This window comes from Fistularia commersonii, chromosome 30, assembly GCF_037954325.1.
Source record: "Fistularia commersonii isolate RoL2024-O1a breed Wild chromosome 30, RoL_Fcom_v1.0, whole genome shotgun sequence".
NCBI lineage: Eukaryota > Metazoa > Chordata > Actinopteri > Syngnathiformes > Fistulariidae > Fistularia > Fistularia commersonii.
Genome location: NC_141313.1, coordinates 9,018,420 through 9,045,896, shown reverse-complemented (window position 1 = coordinate 9,045,896; position 27,477 = coordinate 9,018,420). Strand labels below are relative to the sequence as shown.

Here is a 27,477-nt window from a genome sequence, read left to right as displayed (position 1 = left end):
CAGGTGTAGTTGGCAGTACTGAAAATCAGCTTTACATAATATCCGTAAAATGAAACGCCATTCAGATCGGCAGGGTAGAATATTCAAGCAAATCACTGAGCTGATTTGATTTATTTGATTTATTTTCTAATGTTGAGCTATTTTGGTACAACATCCCGCTTTCACAGCTTTTTATGACCGTCCACTCTGACACCTCAGTTTAGACATTCCAAGTGTGTCAAATGTGTAACATTTTTTTAAATGCTGTGAAGAAACAAAACATTTCTTTCCAATGCTAGTTATTCCACATATCCTCTGTTAAGGTGCTGTCAGGTGTCTTTGAGTGTTCTGAAAGGCACCTTCAAATAAAATGCATCATTATTATTACTATTATTATTATTATTATTATTATTATTATTATTATCATTAATCACTGTTTACATAATTAGTTAATTGACCCCTGGAGGCTATTGCTTTTGCAGAAGCAGCTCCGACTCAAAGGCTACAATATAAGAAAATAGAAGCATCAAATGAAAGAAAAATATAAAAATCAATAACGGTTATAAAAAATGATATTAAAGTATGTACAACTATATATAGAGGTGAAAAATATAGTTCCGTGTTTTGCACTGTATTAAAATTGGATATAGGTCGTTGCACAGAAGGAAATATTGCAAATAGGGAGTATAGTTACAAGTCCCTCCTGCTGTGTGTGTGATGAAGGTCGATGTCGAAAACCCAATAATTAATCTATCAGCTTATTGATCCAGACCAGCGTGGATGCGGGCGGCGGGCACGGAGGGATAAGGGACGGTCTCACCGTGATGCCCACGGACGGTACCGCCGTGTCCTTCAGGACCAGGTTCAACATCTTTCCCCCGGATCTGAACTCCACTCTCCGGCCGTAGTCCTCCGGGCAGAAGTGGTCCGAGCAGACGAACAGCTTCGGGGTTTCCCCCGCCGCCTCGGGCTCGATGTTCAGGGCCGCCAACCACTTCCTCATCCGCTCCGGGTCTTTGGACGGGACGGTGTGGAACTTGACGCCGGACCACTTCTTGGGTTTGTTCCCGCATCCCCGCACGCAACACACGAAGCCCATCCTCACGGGTTCGACTTTGAGGCGCTTTTATTTTTTTTCTTCAAGTTCTGTCATGACAGAGACTGAAACCGAAGGTTTCTTCGGTGAAAGGTGTGGGTTCAAGTCCTCTTTGGGGTTTATTTGGACACCATTGAGCGCTAAAGACGCTCAATCGGCTGGCACGGTTGTTTCTACTAGGCTTCCAAATCCCGCGAGATGTGCGAGACCTCGCGATAATCCGCAGACTGAGTGTTTATTTACACGCTTCCCCGCCGCGTGTTTCCGACACGCACAACTCTCGGGTGACTCGTTTATTGTATGTATTCATTTAGTCTACTGTCATGAATTTCAATCCATCGAAGAAGACGCAACCTCCAGCCAAACGTGGAAAACGGTGCATTAATGCATTGATGAACAACAACTAAAAAGAAGAAAACAACTCAAAACACATCTGTTGAAAGCGCCCCATTCCTTCTGTCACTTTTGTTGTTTTATTTTTACCACATTGCTACTTCTATTATTTTCATTGTTTCTTTTAACGTTTATTTTGTGTTATTTATATGTTTGCAGTGTCCTTGAGTGCTAAGTAATGTGCCTGCAAATAACATTTATTATTATTATTATTATTATTATTATTATCATTTAAATATAAAACATCAATAAAGAACTCAACTGCTTTCTGAGCGGTGAGGCCATAGGCTACAGGAGTTATTATAAGCAGGGTAATTATAAGATTTTAGCCGTGAGGGCTGGAAGTAACAAGAATGAATATTTAATTTAATATTTTTAATTCAATTTAATTTTATCTTGCAACACTCTTGCAATCCTGGCAAACTAAAGAATCTGTCCATTTCTTAACTACCACAGTGTCACAAAGTGGTCGTTTCCAAAGGGGCAGGAAACCGATATGGAGAAAGGCCATCACCTGCTGGAATAAAAACGCCACAACCGTTGGTGCAGATATAATAATGGATTGTTTATTTACTTTTAAAGACAAGGGAAATCTTCAGCATACGAACAAGTGGAATGAGTCGGTCTGAAAAAGACACTGACAGAGCAACAAAGATGCTGAAACGGCTGCTTAACAATAGCAAACTTTATTGTGTCACCATATTTTGTCCTTCCGGCTGGAGTTTCAGAGACATTATCTTGCTCTCCTGCTCATCCATGAAGCCCTCATCCACAGACTCTCTGTCCACTTCCTCCCCCTTGGCCCCAGTGGGCAGAAACACATGAAGGTGGGCGCATCCTGGACCAGAAGCGGCGCCTGTGGCGGGGCGGAGACCGCAGGACAGGGGACAAGGCCTCCCGACAATCGACAGAGGCTCCGGTTGAGAAGACAAGCAACAGATAGGCGTCGCTGAAGGTCTCAGGTCGACCTGCGGCATTTCTGCGCGCAGGACTGGGTTGTAGGAGTGACGCCTCGCAGCTTTTGTCTTGCAGCTGGACTGGATGGCTTGGGAGAAGTGAATAAAGCCCTGCCTGCCGCCGTTTTGCACACGGTAGTGCTGCCTCTGCGGCAGGTGAACTCGGCCGGCGCCATAGGAGCCCCATGACTTGCAGAACGGAGGAGGCGGAGGCGGCGGTCGCCTTTGGAAAACACCGGAGTTACAGCTCTTGGAGAAACCCTCCAGTAGGATATTCTCTTGTGGGGCGAGGAGGGCGGGTTCACTGATGCTGTGGAGGAGAGTGAAACAAAAAGCAAACTGAAGCTCCTGTGCTCAATAGAAGAACACCGATCTCCAGCTGCATCTTGTTATCTGGACCAGATTCAAATTATTACATGACATTACAGTCATTTAGCAGACGCTTTTATCAAAAGCGACTTACAAAAATTGCAATTCAATAACCGAAGATCCGAAGTACCAGTAGTTGTTATTCAGAAGTCAACACTCTAACACATAGCCATCTCAAAACCATATACAGTACATACATAGCTTGGTTTAAGAAAAGGCTTCAAACTTTTGTTTTTGAGAAAGCGCATACTGTAGTTGGTGCTAGGCTACCCCCTGGTGATGCTGCCTGGGGCTTAGTCTGATGATAGACATCCCATGATGAACTTCTTGTCATTCCTCCCACTCTTCCAACCCTGTCTGCACCCATGCCCCACCATCAATGCATGAGGGTAGCCTCATATCTCCTCCTGAGTCCTTGGTCAGCATGATTTGCCGCAGCATCCCGCCAGGCGTCCACCAGTTATTTCTTTTCTGAATGTAAAAAGCTATTATTGTATCTTGTCAGCTATTGACTGTCATTATTAGCATGAGAGGATTTGTGCCTGTACCTCCCAGCCCTCATACCACCTCCGTCTCAATCGTTCCTGCTTTCTATCTCTCTATCTGTCCTTTTCTCTCACTCTTACTACCCCAACCGGTCAAGGCAGAACTACATCAAGCTGGTCAAAGGCAATGTTTCGTCACCGCCGTCGCCAAAGCCTGCTCATTGGGGGAATGCTGGGCTTCTGTCAGTCATCTTAAAGAGTGATGGTCCAGACTTGTTCTGTGTGGAAAGTGTCATCAGACAAAAGGGTTGTGATATAAATAAGTCTGACTTGACTTGACTGACCATTTCAGTGATTTTCAAACTTAAAGCAGCAGCGACTGCAGCTTGTCTCGGCGTCCATCGACATTAATATTCTCATAGAATACAAATAACCACGAAGAATCCTAAATGAATGAACCAAAATTCAGCCTCAACATTTCCAACAGTGGTCGAACATCAGGGTGACCAAGGGGGATTCATCAATGTGGATTGGGTTTCTTTTCAGGGGAATAATTTATTCGCCAGTTATTGAAAACCCCTGCTTGGGTGAGCTGCCATTAAATCCGCGCTCAGGTTTCATCCCCTCCAACCCAACCCTCTTACCGAGAGGCTGCAGCAGGGCACGGATCCATTTCCACACCTGAGATTTATGCTGCTTATAAACACCATCTCGTGGGGAGGGGGGTGGCGAACTGGGTCGGACCCATCGCAGGGGAAAGAGTCGCAATGTAATTCCACTCAAGTGCCCGGCTGGCACCGTGACAGACACTTTTGCCGAAACAATTAGTGGAGACGGCGGCGGGGGCGATACATTCAAACCCACGGCGGTGCTGAGTCACCTGGACGTCCTGGCCATTGTGTTCTTTGAGAAGGCAATTTGAATCTTTCATTAAGCTGGCACAGAGATGACACAAAAGCAACTAATCTAGCAAGATCGGGTTGATGGGCTTTATCATCTGGAGTTCAGACAATCAGACGGAAATCCTGTGCGATAAAAGGCTTGATTTGATCGTCGCCTCCAGGGCAGGCGTGAGAAAGCAGGAACTCATCTCATGTAAAAATCAGTGTGATGATGTTGTGACACACGAATGCATCACCGGGCTCACTGTATTCAGATGATTTTCATGGGTGTAATAATCTAAATGAAAAGCAACATTTTTGGTTAAACACAATATTTTTTTTAAACTGGCAGTGAACGTGACAGAGGCCGTACACTTTTTTTTTCTCTATTATTTACTGAGATTTGGAAATAAGGCTGTAGAGTTGCTAAACTTTTTTTCTATTGTCAATATGTTGTCAAAATGTTGTTTTTCACCACTCTCTGTAAAGTGTGCTTGAGTTTTAAGAAAGGCCTTGAATAAAAAAAAGCATTATTCTTAGGGTTACTTAAGAGTTCATTGTCTGTAAAAATGCATGAAACAAAAGGAAGTGAAGTCTTCCAGCTTCTTTCCTTGACGGACAAGATCACTGCTGCTCTACAACGTAGTCTGATGGTAAACCCTGACAACACTTATATTTTATTACCTTTATTTATTTCTCTTCATCATCTTATTCATTTTTCAATTTCCTTCTGAATGGATCATCAGGAATCATAACTTCCTCCAGGAGCAATAAAGTATAACTGATTCTGATTCGGAAAGAATCGCTGCAGCGCGTCGACTTCTGGCGGGTCATTCCCAAGCTACACTTGTGCATATGAAACATTTACAATGTATTTGTAGGGCGATTGATCTAAATATGCATAACACAAGTGGAACTGTTGATGCATGTGTATGTGTATATGTGCCAGATGAATTTCACAAACACTAAAACAGAATCAATCAGCTGAAAGATCTCATCTCCCACGCTTGGGTTTACCTGAAACGAGCAATCCTGCGCTTTTGGGGTCCTCTGGCCTCAGGAACCAGGGAGGGCAGCCTGAGCGGGGGCTCCTTCTTCTCCTCCTCCTCCCCCCTGTCTTCCTTTGCAGCCGGCAGCAGGCAGGTCCGGACCAGAGGTCTGCTCCTCTGCTGCCACGGCCCACCCAGGCCGAGCACGACTGTCGGCGGGGATGATCCAGCAGGCCAACTCATTGGTCTTCAAGCGTCGCTTTGAGAACGGAAAACGAAATTCACCGGTTGCCCTACAGTGATGGCATGACTTCGGCCAGGAGAAGATCCTCTCGCACAGAGGCTGGTTGGACCTGGAGCTGACCCTCTCTCTCTCTCAAGGACCTGAGGAGATATGCTGCTGCTAGTGCTCCAACGTTGGACATCAATAATCCATGTCCATTAATGATGAATGGCTGGAGCTGGTCAGGTGGACGGCACTACTTCACTTCCTCTCCCCCCCCTTTCGCTCACCTGAGGGTCACTTTACAGGGGCAGCTGGTAAACATACATGTGCACGTCACCGCCAAAAGACCCTTTCCCACTGCTTAAGATGAATGTGAAATCGGTTGGCTCAAAGTTATTTGTGAGCACTTTTATTTTCCATCTTTGTGGGAGGAGGGGATCCATACATTTATAAGTACAAAATATTTTGAGGTTAAAAATGATCATATTTAAACGTTTCATTTTGTTGTATGGCTTTGTGCCCGGATGTATTGTCTCTGATCAAATTCTATTTGAATGTAACCACTTTGAAAATAAGGGTGCTTTTCATTTAATCCTGCAGTGCTATAGAGAAGGGCCGGCAGTCGGAAGCGTGTCAGATTTTGAGGTGGTAGTTTTAATGTAGTTTTATATTTCAATGTGGTTCACACACACACACACACAAGTCATTTGTTTGACAAGTCTTGGTCAAAAGCAGGACAAACAAAACTCAAATGACCCACAGACTAATGATGCCTTCAGGTGTCACTGGATCATCTTGCCACCTCGGGACTGAACCCTGCTGGGTTTGACACACAGCCAAACCGCAGGGGACAAGTGTGTTCCAGAAACACAGCACCTTCATCCTTAATTGTCATTGACCTCGAACAGCTTCCTGACGGATACCGAGGCGAGTCGGCGGCGGTTAATCATCCGATCAGTCTCCGGCTGCAGGAGATCATTTTCTTAGGTGCTGATGGGACGTTTTATTTGTGTCTCTGGCTGCTCTTTTGTTTCAACACACTGTGATTACTTCCATCACATGATTCTTTGGAGCACTTTTAATTCACAAAGATAAAATATTTAGGTACCGGTTTTAATGCGGTTCATCCCGGGTTTTCTCTCGTGACCCAATAACACCAATATTCGAGTGATGTTTCAATATTTATTTTAAAAACAGAAAAGCAATAGAGGCATCCATCTGCCTTGTCCTTCATGTGGACAGCAGGTTGTCTTCTGTGGGCTGCGTTACCCCCTGCAGCTCTGCGAGGACAAAAAGAGGATTTTACAGGTTGGTCGAACTGTAACGGTGGTTTTTTTCCAACTTGTTCCACAGCCATCTTTTTAAACATATAAAAGATTTAGGTGTCAGGGAACTTACATGCAAATAATCCTGGCATAACAACACTGCGGGCCGTCGCTCGTCTGCTGGCATTTGATCAGACACCAGTCTTCATTTTACCTACAAATCAGTAAGAGAAGCGAATTATTTTGGCATTTTCACTGAAACCACGAGGCGTTCCCCAAAGGGCAGGTTGTTTGGAAGTTCTGAGCTGTCAGTAACTGAATTTATCAAGACCTGGTCAACGTGCTGTGACCGAGGATGCTGTTCAAGAACATTTTTATTCACCGCAGTGAGAAGTACAGCTGCCAAAGATGAGGTGTTCACACCATTTTATCGTTTTGTCTACTTTACTGCAAATGGAGCCTTAAATCACACACTGATGAAGTACCTTTTACAAAAATATAAAAAAAACAAAAACATCTACTGAGACTATATCTACTGAGACAGACTATATCTCAATTGGAGGAAATACGGCAGTTTTGTTCCAGATGTGAGTGAAACCAACTAAGATTTTGTTTAGACATTAAATACAGTGGAACCTTGACTTAGAAGAGCAGCTTATGAATTTTCAAAGATACAAGGAGTCGCTTAATCGATATTTTTTTAATTTGATTTGAGATATGGGCAGATATCTGAGAAATTAACATGCAGGATGTGGGTTTGACACTGATGCGGATTCCGCTGTCGGTGAAGTGGCGTTTTTAAAACAGTCGGAAGCACCGCCCACTGCTGGGTAGTCCATTGAAAATCAAAGACACCCATGAGCACGATGTTTGTATTGTCAACTTGTCCATAAAAAAAATTGAGTTGTTTTTGAGATATTGCGACTGCACGACATTTATGGGGATTTGGAGCAGCAGACGGCGACACTGGAAGTCATTCAAAGCCAGTCAGAGATGATTTGATCATTTTAAAAAGAGGACTGACATTCAGTCTTGAAATTAAGTTTGATGAAAAGGCCCCTCGACCTTCTCTCCTGTCAATTTTGTCCAATCTCTTAAGTTAAACCCACTTAATAAAACAGTTTTTCTTTTGTCTATCACTGTATATTATTGTATTTTTAATAGACTATTTTGCTATTTCTGTACATTTATTCATTCAAAAAAGGGGCTGGAATGGATTAATCGCGTTTCACTTCATTTTATAGGGAAATTTTATTTGATACACAAGCAAAATGATTTAAAAGCTTGGTCAAACAATGAATTACACTCGTAAATCAAGGTATGACTAGTAATGTCAGTGATGCAGACAGCGATTTATGCTGCACGACCTCTCCAGATACCACACGTTACAGACACGTTTGCAAAATCACTGTCTTGCGTGGACCTTACCGTGTTTTAACAGCCTGGACGATCACCCTCCTTCAACCCGTCCGGGCTCCTGTGGCGAGAGACAAACGATGAGAGCCTGATAATGGACCACTCGGCTTTTACCAAATAGTTAGAGGGGGGGTTTGGGGGTGATGAGGTTGCCATCCTCAAAAAACAAACAAACAAACAAATAAATAATATAAAATAAATAAATAAATAAATAAAATCACAACTAATCCATCTATATGTATTTGTTTTGTGTGTGGCTGAAAACTCAACAACATGCCCCAGCTGTTATATTATGGACATGCATTATAAGGGGATGTAAGTGTGAGGCAGTATGTGTGGTATGGAGTGTGTGGCAAAGATTGTAGACATCTCGGCACAAAGTTTGCGCTGAAACTGCAGGGGGTTGGGGTAGGAGGAGGGTCGAGACAAATTCTTGCCAACATTCGGACGTTGCGATCCCCGGAAGTGTACTTCTGCGACAAAGCCGTGTGAGTTGGTTTGTTGCTAACACGAGGGGGTTCTACTGCGAGACCCCCGAACGCAGCTGGAGCTGAGCCCTGCCATTTGTTCGGAGGAAGCCCTGGTCGTACGCAGGTTCAGTCTAGGGCCGAGCCCTTTTTAGACAAGGTCTTTAGAGACCGAAGAGGGAAATTCTGGCATCACACTCTGAGACAGGGATTAGAAAAATGTGGCCAATGAGGACAGAGGACAACTTGAAATGGATCACAGTGCAGAAAGACAGGTTTTCCTGACAACCGTTAAGATTCATTCATCGTGACGGCCGAACAGTGATTCCTCTTCCAAGCTCCTCTGAGCTTGCATGGAGCTTGAACCACCAGGAGGCAGCGCGTGCCCTCCGAGGCTAAAATACAACACTATGTACAAGAGAAGCAACAGGCCAGTCATTGTGCGCTCTTCTTGGTGGAAAAGAGTCTGCTGGACGAGGGCATGACATGGCAACCAGGAGCAACACACAGAAACACGACAGAGAGGAGACTGGAAACGCAGCGAGTGCAATTTCTTTTCATAACTGAAGTACCATGTACAGGTATATGTGCTCCCAACTCCAGCCTGCCTCAAGCGGTGTGCAGGCCTCTAGGTTACCACTGAGTTCCCGGGCAACTGCTTATCGAACGACTACTCAACAGGCTGCTTATAAACATATTTCAAGTGAGGGATCGGGTTGAAGTGACACCTAGAGTCAAAATTGTTTTTCACGTCTGCAGAGTCACCATTATTGGCCCACAATGCAGTCCGCCACTAAACACAAGTGGACTTAAAGGCTGAAAGCCAGATTATAACTGTTTTGATGTGTTTTGAACACAAAAGCTATATATGTAATATCATATGTGAACTACTTTAATTCAAGTGTCTAAGAATATGGTTGTTTGAATTAAATGGTCTATATTTGCTCTACAGTGAACCCAATGTGGGTGGTTTCAAGGCTACAAGTGGATGGTGGAGATAATCTCGTAACACACGGAACAACTAGTTACTAATACACACCTATCAAAGAGTTGCGGTTCGACATGTCAGCTGTGTTCAGAACTTCACCTTTGGTGGGAATGACATACAACCAAATGAAGGAATATACGTGTGAACGGTCTACTGATGGGTTATTAATAGTTTTGCTAGAGAGCAAATTTAATTGCAAGTCTGATTCAAGACATATTGTACATGATGGTACCAATATTGAACAAAAACCAAGTTTGTTTAACTTATCAAGTAGAATTTTAATAGCAGAGACATGTGGACCAGAGGAGGTCAGTGGCCATCAGTTTCAGTGTCAATATGGACAACAGGAGGAACCAGCCCGAACACACCAAAGTCAAGGTTGTGGAGCAAAAAGATTGCCGAGAAGTTCTCACTGTTTGTTTGACTACCCAAAGTCCCACCCGGAGCAACCCAGCACACAGACGCAGGTCATTTCCCAAAAGGTGGGGACACGTCAAACCAATATGGGAAACTCACATTTACTCGAGTGTTTCAGTGTGACCTCGCGGATGAAACGAGTCAAGGATGGTGAAAAACACATTGCTGCTCTGTGAATAGATACAGTGGAAAGAGCCTGCATTCATGGGACTTTCTGTTGTGAAGGTTTTCTCTGATAAAACTAATCAGTGATCCATTCCTTGTGTAATAGTTTGCAAATAAATCTGAAATAATAGTTTTATTTCATGCTCACCAACTACAGTTGACAAATCAGATGGATGAGCAGTTTGCACTTTCATTTCATTTCTAAGAAGCAGAGCTGGTCCTGCCGAACTTCTAAGAGTAGCACATTAAACTCTTGGGAAATTAGATGATAAAAATGTGTATATAATTTAAGGCTTCTCAATACTAGTGTGAAAAGATGAGTTCTGAGATGACATGTGTCATTACCATCACTGAGGGCAAGGAATGTGGGACTATACTGTAAAATGATGCTTCAGTGATCTTTGACTATGGGCTATTGGATTTCAAATTTGGCATAAAACCTTGTAAACCTCATAAATCTCTGAAGATATGAATGACAACTGAAAATTATTTATACACTATGTGATATAAAGGGCTATGCTATAAGAGATTTGTGCTGTTGACCGATCTTTACGTGTGTATTTGAGCACAGAAGGCAGCAAGTGAAAACATTGAGATCTTTTGAAAAGGTTGTCATTAACCAGTTTGTCATTCTTCTGAATCCTATTGCATACAACCTGCCTCTTTTTAGCTTGGTCAAGTCTCCATCATCATGGGAAATTGGCACCATGAATGTAGAGAGAGGAAAAAAAAAGCCAATGACGCAAAATTATTCCATATACAGGAATGACCGTTTACACATTTACAGAGGCTCCTTGTCAAAAGTTGCCTTTGCAAAATCAGACCTTTAACCAAAAGAAACTCGCAGTCCGTTTGTTTGCAAAACACAGCTGTGTGTAAGTGTCTTGTGTCATATTCACATCCGACTTGGAAATGTAGAGCCACTCACATGGCCTGGCTCATGTCATGCATACATGGAAGAGAAGTACTTGCACCATACTCACATACATACACACACATACGGCGTGACCTACATTGTGTTGCCACCAGACACATAAAAGAGTAGAGGAGCAAAGATCTGCACTGTGATGCCATTCTTCAAAAAGTGTGATGCCAGAAGCCCTGTAACTGTCACCTTCAGCAGTGACATGACATGAATGAGGACAGAGAGTTACGTTATGGGAGAACTGTGCATCTTGTATTATAAACATGGATGGGACACTTACCTTACTTGTTCAGCTGATCTGTGTAAGCATACCTCTCTGGCTGCAGTGCAAACAAGTCCAGGCTTTACTGTCCACTGACTTCTGCAGCACTACTCATCCTCAATGCAACCCAATGCAGAGAAGAGCCTCTATTGTGGGCTGGGGCAGCCTGTCTTTGACAAGCTGGCTGACAGCGGCTAGCACACTTCATGTTTCCCAAACACGACACACACACACACACACACACAACCGGTCAGCCACATCATGCCACACTTCTTCCGACTGCACGGCGCACAGGACTTCTTGCCTCATGTAGTTTAAGCTGAATTGGGGGGAGGGGTGTGGCGATGTGTTTTTGAAAAAATATAAACAAATAATATGACTGTAGATGACGCTGTTGTGAATGACTGACAAGCAGCTGAATGTGTTTCCCATCACTCAAGTACATTTAAGAGAGCTTTTGTTAATTTTTGCAAAGATAAAACCAAAGTGTGAGTATGCGTGTACGGTGTTTTTTTTTCTTTTTGCTTAAAATTTCTTTTGAAGGACAATTTTACCTTTTCCCCAAACTGTGGTTTTTACATATAAAATGAAGTGTTTGCCGTATAAAAAGAAAAAAAGGCATGTGTATCGTACTTATTTGTGTGTGGATTGCAATACTGCTCTATTACTGTGAGCCCACATCTCTTTATGATGTTTACCAAGCTTGAGAGAACATTAATAGGGCATTTAGTTTTTTATGAAGGCAAAGATCCTCAGTTCTATAAATTCAGAAATGGGCCGTATACACAGGTTTGGAAAAAAAATATTTACCAACATACCTTTTCCCCAAACTTGCTAGAAAATTTGTTTCTAAGTAATGAATACATTTTACTTCGGAAGAAATAATGAATCTAAGAATATCAAAGAGTGGGTTTCCATCCAGTGTGAATTGTTCCAAGTTTTCACTGTTTAAGTGACGATTCATCAAGAATAGCGGTTGGTAGAGTTAGTTAAAACCGTTGAGGTTGTTAGGACTTAATTAAATCACATGGCGGTTTATTAAGGCAGTTTCCTCATTCTATAATGGCTATTACAGAGTAGTAATTATAACACTCAAGTGTTTTTAGGTTGAAATTTAACAATTTTTGTTTCACAAATGTCTATTTAAACAGCAATATTGTATATAGCTGGTGTCCAGCAATGAGTCAATCCTGTTCCACTATTTTGGCGTGGGGAATGAGGGGCATCCATGTTCTGGGCCTCGCTGAGAGCTAGTCAGGGCAATCCCAAAGTATTTAAGCATATGGAGAAATTCTCTTGAGGAATTTCAGTGTTTTGAGTCTAACACTCATTTTTAGACTTAAGTTATGCAGACTATCAAGGGAAAATTACTTGCTACAGAACTTCATATACTCAATATGCGATGTATCAAAAGCATTTGGCATAGTTTGTTTGATACAGCTTTCCAAATACAGTCTGAGCTATAGAGTAACTTCCTACTATGTACAATAATGAGCGTAGCAGGTTATTGAGGGGTAGTTTTACATTACCCACAGCCACTGAACAGAAGCTACGACATGACCTTGGCTGAATGCTTAACCTGCCAATTACCATACATTGTGCATTTCTTGATTTGGAAAGTTCTCTTCTTTAAAGATGGTCAAACCTGTTAAAGAAAACAAATTGTACACAACACGAACACACAGACATAACAATACAAGGTTTCAAATTTACACATGGCTCCAATTGTATTCAAAAATTGTTCAAACCATCGGTGTGTGTGTGTATATATATATATACATATGTATATATACATATATATATATATGTTTTGACAGTAGTGGACCTAAAGTAGATATTTGAATAGTTTACCTAATGTGAACAACAGAGGTGTGTGTTATATGGCTTTATCTAGTCTGCTAAGCAACTGCTTGGATCATGGCACAATAGGTCCCATTTAGCACTTGAAAAATGTCGCTTTTTTTACAAGTCTCTCACAAAATCCAAACTGCCAAAAGTATCTTACAAAACAGAAAATGTAATGGTCAGTTATAGTAGGACTCCTCTGGAAAATATCGGTCTCAAAAAACTGTGGCATGGTCTTATTTGAGGTAGACAGCCATTACGTGGATGTTTTCCTTAAAAAAAATAAATAAATAAAAATAAAAAAATCTGTATTAATCTGCTGGGGTCGTTGTAACAAAATGGCAAGAAAACCATATTCTAAAAAATAACCAACGCATTTTCCTAAATGACAATGTGGCTTCTTTACACAGTCTTTGTAAAGTAACAGCGCTATGAGGAAGGGATAGTGTGAAATTTATTTTATTCTGGATGCCTTCAGTGTAACCTTTAACCAGGCATGTTCAAAAAAAGGCTAACTGCATTATTTGTTTTCCGTATGTGGATTTGTGTAGCGTTTTCAAGAAATGTGTTGTATGAGACCAGTAATGCAGTGTTGGATGGGTTCTGGACAAACCTGAACTGCTGAGAGACTTATTGTACACGCAATGCTAAATCTTGCCACAGTTGTCCCTGGAACATCACCTGTTCAGGATTCTCGATTAAAACTTGTGAAACGCGCAGTGCTTTTCCTGTGTATGTGTTGGGGGAATGATCCTGTTGTTGATATCTAGTAGTGTTTTCACAGAAGAGAATTTGAGGTGAATGAGTTCAAACAATCATGTGGTTGAGTTATCAAGAAAAGGTAACAGGTCCGCACAGGACAGACATGCTAATCATGTCATGTAGTCTGAGGTCAAGAAGATTTGCAAATTTGCTTGTCCTACATACAGAATGACATCAAAATGGTACAATGCCATTTCAGTGTATGAATAACCCATAAATAGGACAATGTTCAAGTTTCCAAGACATTACCTTTCCCTGCTTCCCAGGCATACACCCCTAGACTAGATACCTGATTTCCATTTGGTGTGCTTTCTAGGAAGAAAGGATGTTTGCACTCATTGTTACTATTACTCAATGTAGTAATCTTAAACGAGAACATTAATATACCTGACATCCAATCTCTGAGCGCTGTTTACACAGTGTCCATTCTTCGTCCTGTTCTTTCCCCGTCTGCAGGTGTTAGCTTGCTCCTAGCAATTCACTATTAGCTTAAGCAATGCACGGCTCTTGTGTGGAGCGATGAATGCCATTTAAAGACTCCATGATCTGAGGTGTTGAATACTTGGTTCAAACAACATCCGGGTGTCCATCTCGACTGTTGTGGGGTCTGCTCTGTTTGGGTGCATGTGATCTACAAAAGCACCCGACGATCTGTCAAAGCCTCAGAGCTATGAACAGAGTCACTCACATAATCATCAGCAGTATCAGCAAAGCATGGTTGATAAACTTTAACCACAGTGTATCTTCATTTGGTCCAACACTGTTTAGAACACTTGCATGCTGCTTCTGGTAAGACCGAAAGGCTTCAAATAGCCGCTGGGCTTATGGCGTCTCGACATCTCCCTCCAAACTTATTAAGGTCGAGATGGAATCAAAACGGGGGTCATATATGCAATAAAATACACATGTTTGTTGTAGCAGCAAAGTCCAAGCTACAACAGCCAATAATTCCTTCTCAGACCAAAATCTTTATAGTTGGGTTAAACCTGTCAAAGAAAAAGTGTACATTACACAAACATTAAATTTCAATCAATACTCCATGACCTTGGAAACCCAATGTGCCACGTAGACACCAAGGGTCCAGAATGGGAGAGAGATGGGGGGGTGGGGTGGGGAGAGAGAGAGAGGGAGGGAGGGAGGAAGTGTGAAGGAGACTGGGATATCCAATGTATGAGGAAACACAACCAAGTAGATGTAATGTTCTACTTTGTAGCAACGTCAAAGGCCACGCAAAGATGGTGAAGAAATTTGGTCAATCATTTCAAGAAAGACGAATATGAAAATGCTTAACATCAAAGTTGCATTGGGTACGTAACCACTCTGTACACTTGGGGTTTAAGGGTGCATCGTTATTCAAGTGAAATTAAGAAGTCATGATTCGGAAAAATACTTTTCCACACGTTTTTTTTGCAAATGTTACAGCAATAGACGATAAGGGACATGGTCCACTCATCATAAAAGGGATGATGAAAACAAAGACAAGGAGTTTGACAATCTTGCCGGTTTTACTCTTTGCCAAAAGAGAATAGTTCAAATATAATGGTTTTAATGGAAGGTCAGGTGTGTTATTCAGTGTGTCTGAAATAGGATCTGTTTTGTCCAGATACTCAAGCTAATGTTGAATAGGACCAGATCCAGCAATGCCCTGTTCAGTCTCCTTAGGGGCATGAGGAAAGGCAGCCATTTTAGTCTACATAGGTTTTTGGGATCTCAGAAACTTGCAGCTTCTCTGCAGCATGTGAAACACATTAAGGATTATTTTGAGGGGCCATCAAGTGCCATGGAGCAATTCAAGCAGAGTACCAAAGAAGTAGGACATACATTTTCTATCTCCATTCTACACAAACAAATATAAAAACCAAATGGGATTATGGGTTATAGTACTATATCTATGTCGTCAACCTTTCATATTTGTGTCAGAAAACCCTTTAGTGGTGTTTGACACAATATCTCCCTCTCCGCTTGGTTATGGAGGATTAAGTGGCATTAAGTGTGAAGAATACTATGATGATACAGCATGTATAGCCCTTTTTCGCCCTTATTTTCAACAAAACGTGTACCATTAAACCCCTAATGAACACAGAAGTACAAATTACTTATCAAAATCACTTGTGTGAACCTTTTGTCACAAAACCAATCAGAAGATTAAGGATGATATAATCCAGTAAAATACTTAACTTTGGTGGTACCAAGGAATGCAAAGGATGCGACTCCAAAACGTAAGGCAGAAACCAATAAGGCTCGTTTCGGAGATGAGAAACAACAATAACAGTTAAGTGATTCACAGGAGATCCACAGAATGTCCAAGTCAAGCCGGTCCCTCGGGAGACTACACAACAAATCTACTTAATCTATCTGCAGAGAAGGTTCAACAAATATAGTTAAGATTTCACATACTTGAACAATTAAAATGTGCTGTTTCAGGAACTGTGAATTATTTCGAAATTACTTACACTCATGGCTTCACCCGGTCTTCACCTACCAAAGATTGCTTGCCGGTGCAAGAATGAACAAATGGACAGAAGTTGTTCCTCTGAATCCAAAGGGTCTTATGAAAACACCATAAGACATTCCCACTTGCAAAAATATGTCAATGTGAAGTTGGGGGTCTTAAACTTACATTTCCTAAACAGCGTGACCCAACTGTTAAGAGTTTAATTAATATTGTACAAACACTGCTTACAATTTCAAAGAAATTCCGTCGTGGTGGCAGCCCTTGTAGAGGGCAGCCTCGAATGACAAGACCATTGAATTTTGGAGAGTTTTGGGAGATCATTTAAACTTTTCAATCTTTAATCTGTTCTCCAATAGTTAACTGAAGAGAATACTCTTCGGGTAAATAGTTATGAACTTCATGAATAATAAGATTCCTTAAAGCAATATATTGAGAATTTGAACTGCATCATTTAAAACAGGGCTTCACAAATGGAAAAGGCTTTGCCATCAGCAGATTCAGCCTCTTTAATGATATCAGCTTATTTTCAATGGTTCAGACATCATCATCGTGATTAATTTGAAACTTGATTAATATATTGCAGTTCTTGTTTTATTATAGTCCCCTGACAACAGCCATTCATGCTTTTGTAAATAACATTTCCAACTGTAATCAAACCATTATTATGTACTACATAAGAGCAAAAAAAAACAACCCTCCTTTAGATCGATAAGGGGTAGTAGCCGTTTGCAGCGCAATGCGACATAGACCTTTAAAACATATCTGGCAGTTTTCTGACAAAAAAAAGGTCAGAACTCTGCAGGATGAGCACAGCTGATGAAAAACAACTACAATGTATGACGAGAAACATGAGCTAATAATAATAATAATAATGATGGTGTAGGTTTTCCTTTTTTGTTGATAGGACATCAGTGATCCTGTCATCAATGCCATTAGTATAGTTCCAGTGCAGCTGATGACAGTTTATGTATGAAATCCTGGTTGACAACTGCAGTATATGCAAATAATATCTTCCTGAATAATTACCACCATACACATGCAGCTAGTGAAGCAAGTCCTGCATAGTGGTTATGATTTGTCAACTCAAGAGAGCATACATGAAAAATGAATTACTTACAATTAACATAAACTAGCCAGTTTTAAGGCCAACAACACTAATTTTGGCCATGTTACATTTTCAGTTTACCTCCCATTGACAGATGAACCAAAGCTAATCTAGGATCCTAAGGGAAATGTCTGTGTGTCCATTACATTTCAATGGTTATACCTAAATCATCCTTATTGTTGGTTATTTTCATCTACGCCCACAGAAAAGGTTTAGCTTGCGCTCCTTTATGTTCTTTGAACCGACCACACCGATCTCTTAGCAGTAATGTTAATTCAGATTTACACTTTACACTTTACTAGTGCTGCGGATGTGATCATGTCATCTATTTCTGAGAATGAACATATTCACTGTTTTTGTTTCTAAAATATTCAGGTTAAGTCAATTAAACAGTCCCTATAAGAGATGTTTTATCAGCAGAACAGCCATTACATACAGGATCATCAAAACATAAGATTGTTGGTACACATCAAAATCCTGCACTGAAACACAAACATTTCCATGAACTTGTTTCAATGCTTCCCCCTCAATCAATGACATGAATACTTTGAGCTTTTGTCTAAAGATAGTGAATAGAAATAACATTGTCAGAATAAGGTGCATGTGACAGAATTAATTGGTACTTGGGAAATTGTGAAATATTTTTTTTGGAAATGTGCCTTGAAGTTGTTGGCAGCCACCAATGAAACCTCCAAGCACATACACAAGGTACACCTGAATCATTTATGGCAAAGACCATGCGGTGGTAGCCGAATGATGTCATTGAAGCTTGGTGGTAATAATAAAATTTAGTACATAAAATAATATATGTTCACAACTTGTACCACCCAAGAGAAAATATTTAGATATTCCTGGCTGAAAAGAATTGATGTGGAAAAATGACAAAGACTTTTTTCCATCTGCACAATGCAAGTGTAGTATGGAGTAACAGATCATTTATATAGAGTACAGGTGCCCGCACTCAAACAACAGTCAAATCAACTGTCAAACAAGAGACATTGTAATTCCAACCATTCTGCCAATCCCATCAACTATCCTGATTCATCTGATATCTTATGAACCAGGCAGGTTTCTTGGTGCCACCTCCTTGCTATGTTGCAGATAAAGTTGTGACAAGAGCTGTCATGTTTGTGCACAGGTCATTTAGATGGAACTCTAACAAACATCTGGGCTCTTGACTGCTCATTTCTCTAGATTTGTCTGTGGGTTTCTGGAGGATACTTATTCTTCTACAGGTTAACACACACGCACACACACATACAAGTACTTCAACAAGTCCAATGTTCAGTAGACTTTCATCTCCATTGCTAAATGCGCTATACTGAGGAACATTAGCAAACTTAAGTTAAAACTAGGATTATAAAAAGAGAGATCAGCATCACATCTCCATCAATTAATCCAGCTGTTTGAAGCAATAAAAGGGATAAGTTGATTAAATTTGACAGGACATGTAATTTACATGTCTAATTTCAAAGCACACTTAAGTTTTCGTGATTTGATTCACTTGAGTGTATGAATGTGTCTATCGGTCAAATTTCATACAATTGGAAAGTCCACGTAAAAAAAAACCAACTTGATTTGTGATTTTAGCAGTAATTTATTAGCTGTATTTTAATTATTACAGAGCCAAATCCTTGGAAGTTCTTTCTGTGAGGCACTGCAAATGAGGCACAAGGCTAGCTTGAAGCAACACCTTGTGTTTTTCTGATTTTCCTTCAGGTATTTGCAAGAAAAGATGTCAGGATAGTAAGAGAAATGATACATAGACCCTTTCGTGCTTAACTTAGCATATCTTTTGAGAGAATAATCAACTTCTGAAACTTGGTTGTTTTTGTACTCAGCAAGTTTTAGGAATGAATGTTAAAAGGTTTGTCCTGATAGAACCAATTTCTCTTTATTATACATGCTTTGACTCCAAATGTATGGCACAAAACACAGCCATATAAAGTTAAAAAAAAGTTACAGTTATCACTTCACGACGACTCACAGAATGAGCGACATCTACAAAAGAAATTATACAAGGGTCAAAAAGAGCTAACGGATCACACCAGGGCAAAACTATCGTTCCAAACTACTGACAATACAAAATAAAAATAAAAAAAAATGAGTATACCGACTTTCATAAAATGAGTAAATTATCAGAATAAAATGTAGAAACAGTTTAAACTTAAATACAAGAAATGTGAATCAACATGTTTTGAGAATCTATACAAGTGATGCTGCAAGGAGCATTTAAGGAGAGCGCTTAAAAACGAGGTTTCTTAGCAGGACCTTCAAACTCCTCGCGGACCCTCCCATAACTGCCGTTACCAGGGCCCATTCCCCTAGGACCACCCTGAGCAAAGCGCTCATTGCGCTGTGGGGGTTGATTTGCCAGGGAGGCAGATAGAACAGTGGGGGATATTAGGAATGGGACGAGGTCATTGCAAAAGTTCATGTCCATATGGAGGTGAATAAGTAGATATGGCAAGAGTGTTTTGTTTTGTTTTGTTTTTTGTTTGTTTTTTTAAATATGGCCAGAATTACAACATGACCAGCAGGAGACACATCCGAAGAAACCGTTCGTTCCAATATGAAGATCCACAGGTGCCACAGGTTACATACGGAAAAGGAAGAAAGGTAATGCTTTCGTTAGTCAGAGCCTACCTAATATGGTATCTCCAGTGCATGCCAAGACTTGCTTAGAGTCTTATGTAGCTATCAGGTCAAGTATTTTGTACATGCTAACCAAATCTATCTCGCAATGATTACCATGGCAACAGATAAATCCAAATCTCTTTAAAAGAAATTTGTTTTGTGAGGGAAAAAAATCTAAAATTATGCCACAATAACTATGGTATATAATAGAATTCCATTAAGAAGTTTAATTTGTTGTCCTCCTTTCACAGAGCCTTTTATGGTTCTGCATTAGATGTTGAATTCAGCAACTTAACATACTGAGGTTCGGCCTGAGGCACGTCTTGAATATCACTACTTTGACAAAGCAAAATCTGAAATTATAAGACATGTACCAAACACTTCTAATATAAATACGGCCATTTTACCCATATTCATCAGCATGACAGACTGAATATCTCAAAGCCCAAAATTCCGCACTGCTGATTGTGAATTGCAATAGAAAGTTATAAGACAATACGGAAAACATTGAGTCAGTGTTTCCCATAAGTTTAGATTTCATTTGTGGCAGCAAGTCAAAATTATAATCGCAGTTGTTTTGACAAACAAGGAGTTGAGCAACTACATTTCTGGTTGCTCCCTTGATCATTTTTGTGCCAACCCGGAACGTAAAGCATCCTGATCACAGTTGTTATACAGCATTACAATATGTTAGAATACTCCAATTTTTCTATAAGCCGGGACAAGCTTGGTATGTGGGAATGTTTAGTTGTCAGGCCACCACAAATAGACTAATATATGTGAAACACTGAAAGTGGATGCAACAACTAAATTTTTGCTTTTTTGTTGTGATATGAGTGATGTTCCTAATTTGTTCAGCAGAAATCATTATTGTAGTGATGGGCCTAGACTTAATAATGAGCCATTGGTTATGGCAATTTTACAACTATGCAACTCCCATGTCAAGACAAAATATATTTTCCTTTTTCACAACACTTTCTACTGTGCTTCTTTGATCAGGGAAGAAAATACACTAATCATCTGCTGGACATCCGCTTTTGAATGATAGTATAATGTAATTTAAGGTTCAACAACAAATGATTACTTACCTCTAGTACACCTGTTCTATGTGATAAATGTCCAGATAAAATATTGATGCTGTATGAATTTTAAAAGCGTGGTGGATTTTCTTTTTGTGCTGTACTGGTATTCACTTTACATGAGACGCTGTAACAAAGGTTTTCCACGCTTATGCAATCAGGAATCAAGACCTAGGTTTGTTTTCATTGTCTTTGTTAAATAGACAACACTAGCCCTTTCTTTTGTTTTTTAAACGTGTGGGTCAAAGCACTATGATACAGTGCCATCCAGTACAGATTAACGGCATCTCAATGGTACACCTTTCAAAATAATTTAAATAATCCAACATCAAAATGATTCCAGAAAATGTGCACAAAAAAGCCTCAAAGCTGTTAAGTTGGGTTTATATAAGGGAAACTAATATGCAAAAGTATAATGGAATGTCTAATAGTGTTGAGTGTAAATGTAATGCAAACTGGATCTGCAGAGCATCTAGCAGTGCAAAGTAAAGATTATACTGAGCATTGCTCAACTTATTCCTCCAACATCAAAATATTCAAATAATTCCTATAGAAGTTTCCTCTGACAAAAAACATGGGTCAAACACTGCCATGAATCCAACACAAGACTCCTTAAGTTAACTAATAGAAAGAGTGAACCCGATGAATTCACTACAAAGATTGAGTGGTACACAACTCCATAAACACAGTGGAAGATAAAGCAATAATGTGCCTTCAAAATTAAAAATTAGAAAATTATGGTTGAAAATGAATTCAGAATCTCTGGTGTTGGCATGTTCAGGCATTCTTAAACTGTAATCCCAACACTTGAACTAAGCTCCCCCAGTTTTGAATTTATATTATGCTTCCAAATTTACCTCAGAACAAAGTCACAAAGCTTTGCTCTGCCAAATCAGTCCTGCAATGATCTACAGTAAGTTTTTTTATTCAGTTTAGTTAACTTAAGACCATCAACCGGCACTAAAACACAATTCAAATGCACACAGAAAAATATTTAACAAAGTGACAGAAGGTTCAGAAGATGGACTACAGTCCTACTTCATTTATGAAAAATTGGTCTGGTGCAAAAAAAAGGATACGCAACATTTCAAAATGCCACCTAAACCATTTATACTCTTCACAAGATCAATATATTACGACAAATGAAGCTTCAGACTATTAGTACTGCATGTGAAAGTGATTTAGAGTACATAAGCGCATTGTCAACAGTTCTCTGGGATGAAATACTGCCATTCTGCCTCCAACCATGAAGTGCCTGTCCAGCTCACATGACAGGGCTTGCAAAAGCACCCCACTACACAAAACATGTGATTGGAGTGATGAACAATCACTTTAGGATTTAGTGCAGGTTGATGGTACAAACTGAAAAAGTTTTCTCTATTGAGTTCAATTGAAGGGGCTCTGCAATATCGGAAAACTATCAAAAGGCACCATATCTTGAACATTCAACAAAACAACAAGCCATTCCGAGAAAGCTGGGAATGTAGAAACCGCTTCTGTCTTAATCTCCAATTCTAGTTAGCCAGCTGGCCATCAATATTAAAAACTGAGATTCTTAAGCAAATAAGGGAAGCCAGACACAAGGCAGATTAACTACAAATTGTCCCAAAAGTGGGATACATTACCATTTCGTTGTTGATCAAGCCTCCAGGTGAGGATCCCATTCCTTGCTGTCCCTCAAAGCCCAATCCACCCATAGCAAACTTCTGGGCTGCTGCACCAAAGGCCATTTCTAAAAGAAACAAAAACATCAAGTTCACACATTTTTACTTATGAAATTAATACATCATTGGAAACATTGATAACAAAGGAAACCCACAGTGCAAAGTCCCAACGTATAAATTGTACCTTGGAATTTTCGCAACGTAATAACTGATATTATTAAAAAGGCGGCAGTAACTTTCAGTTACAAAGAATGAACTGATATTTCCCCCATTCAAGATAGCAAACAAGCTTGTAACATATTGAAACAGACTTTGGGAGCTTGCATGTTTTCATATCTATTGAAAGCAACGATTGGGAATGACTAAGTGGGAGGAGTAAGCAGATGGAACAAAGAGGCAAAATGAAATGCTTGTTGATTTGAAGTTTCTGCTTGCAATTAAAATATTGGTATGTTAAACACCCTAATGCTGGCTAACAGGAATCTAGCATGGTTGTTTTTTTTTTTGTTATTGATTTTTCTTAGGCCTAAGGAGTTAAAACCTTAGGACTAATACAGACTGACAAAAAGCCAAATGATTCGATTGAATTCCCTGATAAATTATTTGATAAATTGACTTACCACCCATGCTCAAAGTTCCGCTGGAATTCATTCTCATTTCCCTATCCCTCTGCAATGACAAACAACAGTCAAATATGTTTCTGTTACATTCATTTTTTTTACTTTATTCAAGAGAGGCAAATATTTAACTCACATCCATGAAATTTCCCATTCTGTAGCTCTCTTCGCGCTGACGGCGCATCTGTTCTTCTATCTCCCTCTTGCGAATCATTTCTTCCTCCCGTCTGCGACGCTCTTCCTCTTGTCTGATACAACATTTGGGACAAACCAAATTCCAAGTTGTTAGACATTTGTTCCCTTTTCTGCCAATAATATAATTATAATTACTCATTGTAACTAAAAAAAATACCTCAGCTGCATCTCCTTCCTTTTTTGCATCTCCTGGCTATGTAACTCCTCCATGCGTCGCAATTCCTCCTGCCGCCTCAGTAAATCTGAAGAAAAACAGTGATTAAAAAAACTTGAGCGTTCAAAGTCTCCTAGCGGTAATTTGTAAAAAATAATTAAAAGCAAGTGATCATAACTTCAAAAGCACTTGCCTTGACGAAGTAGATTAGCCTGGTGCTCATGGTAAGCATCCTCCATCTCACTTTCTAGCTTCTCACGGGCCTCACGCATGTTCTTCTCCACCTGCTGCCTCTGCTGCTTCTCCATTTCATCAAGTGACTTCCAACGCTTGGAGTACTCAAACTCAAATGTGCCAGGACGAGCAAAGCGCGGGGGCTCTTCCCGCTCTCTATGGAGGTGCAGAATATAACAGCAGGTGAGATGTATGTAATCACTTCAGTTTGCCATTGAACGATACGATGGCTAAATTAGTTTATTAGGTGTAGATCAATGGCTTATGCTATTTGAGATATATGTAGTCATAAGCAGTTAGAATTTTATTTCTTCTTTTTCTCAAATCGTGAGACAGGGCTTGCAGAGACTGCACTGTTTAAGATTTTATGTTTAACTAGTACTTAGATGGAGCCAGATTGGCTGCGACTCCTCAAGGGAAGAGTCGAAAGGAGGTTTGGCCATGACTTAACTAACACACTATGTACGTTTGTATGCACTGTCATTGTTACTAGTGCCTTAATAAAATACGTCATTATAAAAAAGTCTGGTATTTTCAACCAACTTGGTATAATAAACAAGTGACTGCAGAATTGCTGAAGATTCAAATGAGGTGGTCAGTTCTTTGTATGTCCATGTACATGCTTTACATGTCTACATTTTGTTACAAAATTGAGTTTGGTTGAGGATGTGAAGAGAAAATTAATGGCAGTCATTACTACAATGTCTCCAAATCAAATCAAACAGATTGCAACAGTAAAAGGAAATAAGTCTGATGTTCACATGTCTAAAACACTTACACCTGATATCTTGGGTTCTTCTGTGCCAATTTCTCAGGTAGACCATCTTCATCATCATACTGCTCAAGAGGCTCAACAAGTACTGGCCGAGGAGATCTGACCAAAGAGGTAAGGACACATGACATATCAGTGTTCTTGTATCTATTAAAAAATGTCTTCAATTTAAACAGAACAAAAGTATTTTGATTTTCGCTTACGTTGTGAGCAAGAAGATTCCCTCATTGCACCGATCCAAGGCTTTTCGAGCTGCGGGTTTCGATGCGAACTCTACGATACCCTTTCCTGTGGAGCGGCCACGGTCATCTACAATGACAACAGCCCTTTCAACCATTCCAAATTGAGAAAATGCTTCTTCCAGCAGTTCATTGGACACATAGGGGCACAGATTCTTCACAGACAGAGCTGCAGAGTGTGTGGCAAAGCGAACACGCAGGGGTCTGCCTTTCATCGGCGTATCATCCAACTCTGCTTTTGCAATCTCCGCCAGTGCACGAGACTCCTACACACGTCAAGGGAATATTGCATCCATCAATGATCTAGAACTTACAGGATTGTGCAGATTTCCAAACATCAAACTGATCAGGTGTCTCTTACCAGTCTGATAAAACCAAAGCCTTTGCCTTTATTGATGAAGACCTCACTTGGCTCTCCATATTTTGAGAATATTTTCCTGAACTCGTCCTCTGTGATGTCATTGGGGAGGTTGCCGATAAAAAGGCGACAACGCTGAGTGTACGTCTTCTCGCCGGGCTTAAGCAGCATGGACAGAGTGGCCTTGAATACCTATGGGTGAATAAATGTGATACAGAGATTCGTACTCCCAAAAAACATCATGTGAGACTTATGTAACTGGAAAAGAGTGATTGCAAACAATATTTAACTGTAAGTTGCGCAGTGTTGTAGTACACGAAGCAGTAGTTTTGGTCAATAATTACAGACGTCCATTCAATTCCGTCAACATTCCGCCCATCCCCCTACCCTCTATGGCGTCGGGAAAAACAAAACCTGTTTGACCTACATTTTCCTCCACGTCGCTGAAATAACAAACAAACTGACACGCTCGAGGTTCGGAGGGGTACGTGTTAAGCAAATTTTACCAACATAGTAATACTAATTTCAAACGTCAGGTTCGGCGAGTTTTCGCTTTTTGATGTCGAATATTTTGTACAAAATGGCGGCCAGGAGAGGCGACAAAATAAGGGCGCGTTAGATTTCTACACCATTGGCACAGGCACGCGCGTAGTGACCGGAGGAACAGACGGGAACACGACAATGCTCGTGACATGTTAAACTCTAACCAAGCACCGCCCGTCCGGGCCGCCGGGGTAACAAAATCGAACATACAATTTGCAAAACGAGCTAACGCCCGTCAACATCAACGTGTATCAACCTGGATAAGACGATGTTTAGTAACATGACCGACCTTCGACTTGTCATCCTCCTCGGTCCCGGTGTTTGAGAGGTTCTGGTGTAGGTCCTCTCTGCTCTGCTGGAACCTGTTCTGCATCGGCGGTCCCGACTTTGGGCCTGTCCTCTGTCCGTGTTGGGGACCTGACCTAGGTCCGTGTTGCAGGCCCATCTTCTGGCCCTGCTGCATTCCCAGCCTCTGGCCTGAAGATGGTCCCTGCTTCTGCATTTGCTGCGGCCCGGGGTTCAGGTTTTGCGGCGGTCCACCCTTCTGGTTCTGCATTGGGCCCGTCTTTTGAATTTGCTGGGGGCCGGTCTTTGGATTTTGCTGCGGGCCCGTCTTGGGGCTTTGCTGCGGCACCGTCTTCGGGGTTTGTTGCGGCACCGTCTTCAGGTTCTGTTGCGGGCTCGCCTTTGGCCCTTGCGGCGGGCCTGTCTTCTGGCCTTGCGGCGGTCCTGTCTTGGGGCTCATCTGCGGAGGCTGCTTCTGCTGTTGGCCGTTGGCGTTTCCTACCGGAGACTTGAGCTGCTCAGCCGGGTTCTTATTTGCCGGTGGAGATGTGATGTTTGGCTTCGGCGGTTGTGTCTGAATCTTAGCTTGGGGTGCAGGAGTTGTGGGTTTATCCTTATCCTGTTGGGTTGCAGTCGGCGGCTGCTGCTGCTGCATTGGGCCTTTCATGGTGAGAGCCGGGCCGGGAGTCGGCGGGGGGATTACCGCTAACCCCTGGTTATTCTGTGGCTTCTGAGGAGTCGCCTGTGGTCCCTGGTGTGGCGGTCTATTGAAGTTATTTGGTCCCCTCCGGTTTTGGTTATGATTTTGAAAAGGATGGTTCCTGAAGTTGGGGCTTCCCATAAGCCCACCTCGAATCGGTCCGCCCGGGCCACCACCCCTTCGTGGTTGGAAATGATTCATCCCCATCCCCCCGCGGTTGTTATTAAATCGAGACATCGATTCCAATACTACAGAAACTCACAAGTTAAACAGCACAAGACGTTGTCGAGATACTGCGTGACGGTAGCCGTCGGTCGGACGCTTCAAAATGGCGATCAGTACATGAAGCTTGAAAACGTCTTTCTTCCCCCAGCACAATAAGATCCGCCCTCCCCCGGTGATTGGTCGGTGATTCGGCAACTGGGCCAATGGGCGGCCAGAGTTTTTCGAAGGAGCCATTTCGTGCCATCTGGCTTCCTGTCGCCACCTCTTTGTTGTTCAGAACCAGTAGCCTGACCCCCAGGGAATATAGCAGCTGCTCATCAGAGGAAAAC

General features: G+C 41.2%; 3 protein-coding genes across 4 annotated transcripts; all 3 read right to left on the bottom strand.

The window, feature by feature from the left end:
- Positions 1-448: 448 nt before the first annotated feature.
- On the bottom strand, positions 449-1,228 carry LOC147216367 (peroxynitrite isomerase THAP4-like). The gene has a single exon (XM_086178359.1). The coding sequence runs from the start codon at positions 1,076-1,078 to the stop codon at positions 725-727; it is 354 nt and encodes a 117-aa protein (XP_086034485.1). The 5' UTR covers positions 1,079-1,228; the 3' UTR covers positions 449-724.
- Positions 1,229-2,021: 793 nt separating this feature from the next.
- LOC147216366 (uncharacterized) lies at positions 2,022-5,592 on the bottom strand. Its single transcript, XM_086178132.1, has 2 exons — positions 5,177-5,592; positions 2,022-2,734 (listed from the first exon to the last, which is right to left on the bottom strand). Exons 1-2 carry the CDS (start codon positions 5,389-5,391, stop codon positions 2,155-2,157), a joined length of 795 nt encoding a protein of 264 aa, XP_086034258.1. The 5' UTR covers positions 5,392-5,592; the 3' UTR covers positions 2,022-2,154.
- A 950-nt stretch (positions 5,593-6,542) lies between these two features.
- Positions 6,543-27,269, bottom strand: sfpq (splicing factor proline/glutamine-rich). Of its 2 annotated transcripts, XR_015109175.1 has the most exons (12): positions 26,228-27,269; positions 25,399-25,587; positions 25,002-25,303; positions 24,805-24,900; positions 23,986-24,182; positions 23,796-23,880; positions 23,580-23,691; positions 23,447-23,495; positions 22,788-22,894; positions 8,068-8,116; positions 6,773-6,853; positions 6,543-6,654 (listed from the first exon to the last, which is right to left on the bottom strand). XR_015109175.1 is itself a non-coding variant. In XM_086178357.1 (10 exons), the coding sequence occupies exons 1-10, from the start codon at positions 27,158-27,160 to the stop codon at positions 19,692-19,694; spliced, it is 2,181 nt and encodes a 726-aa protein (XP_086034483.1). In that variant the 5' UTR covers positions 27,161-27,268; the 3' UTR covers positions 19,024-19,691. The 2 variants fall into 2 exon arrangements, 1 of the variants encoding a protein (XP_086034483.1); XM_086178357.1 differs by lacking the exons at positions 6,543-6,654; positions 6,773-6,853; positions 8,068-8,116 and adding an exon at positions 19,024-19,802 and having other exon boundaries at positions 26,228-27,268.
- Between the last annotated feature and the right edge of the window lie 208 nt (positions 27,270-27,477).

Bases quoted from the DNA above. Each gene is read 5' to 3' on its own strand.
- LOC147216366 (XM_086178132.1), bottom strand. From the start codon at position 5,391: ATGAGTTGGCCTGCTGGATCATCCCCGCCGACAGTCGTGCTCGGCCTG. The intron at 2,735-5,176 runs GTAAACCCAAGC...TCTCCTCCACAG, and splicing joins CGCAGGATTGCTCGTTTCAG to CATCAGTGAACCCGCCCTCC.
- LOC147216367 (XM_086178359.1), bottom strand. From the start codon at position 1,078: ATGGGCTTCGTGTGTTGCGTGCGGGGATGCGGGAACAAACCCAAGAAG.
- sfpq (XM_086178357.1), bottom strand. From the start codon at position 27,160: ATGTCTCGATTTAATAACAACCGCGGGGGGATGGGGATGAATCATTTC. The intron at 24,183-24,804 runs GTAAGTGTTTTA...GCACCTCCATAG, and splicing joins AAGAACCCAAGATATCAGGT to AGAGCGGGAAGAGCCCCCGC. The intron at 19,803-22,787 runs GTAATGTATCCC...CAACCCCCACAG, and splicing joins GCTTGATCAACAACGAAATG to CGCAATGAGCGCTTTGCTCA.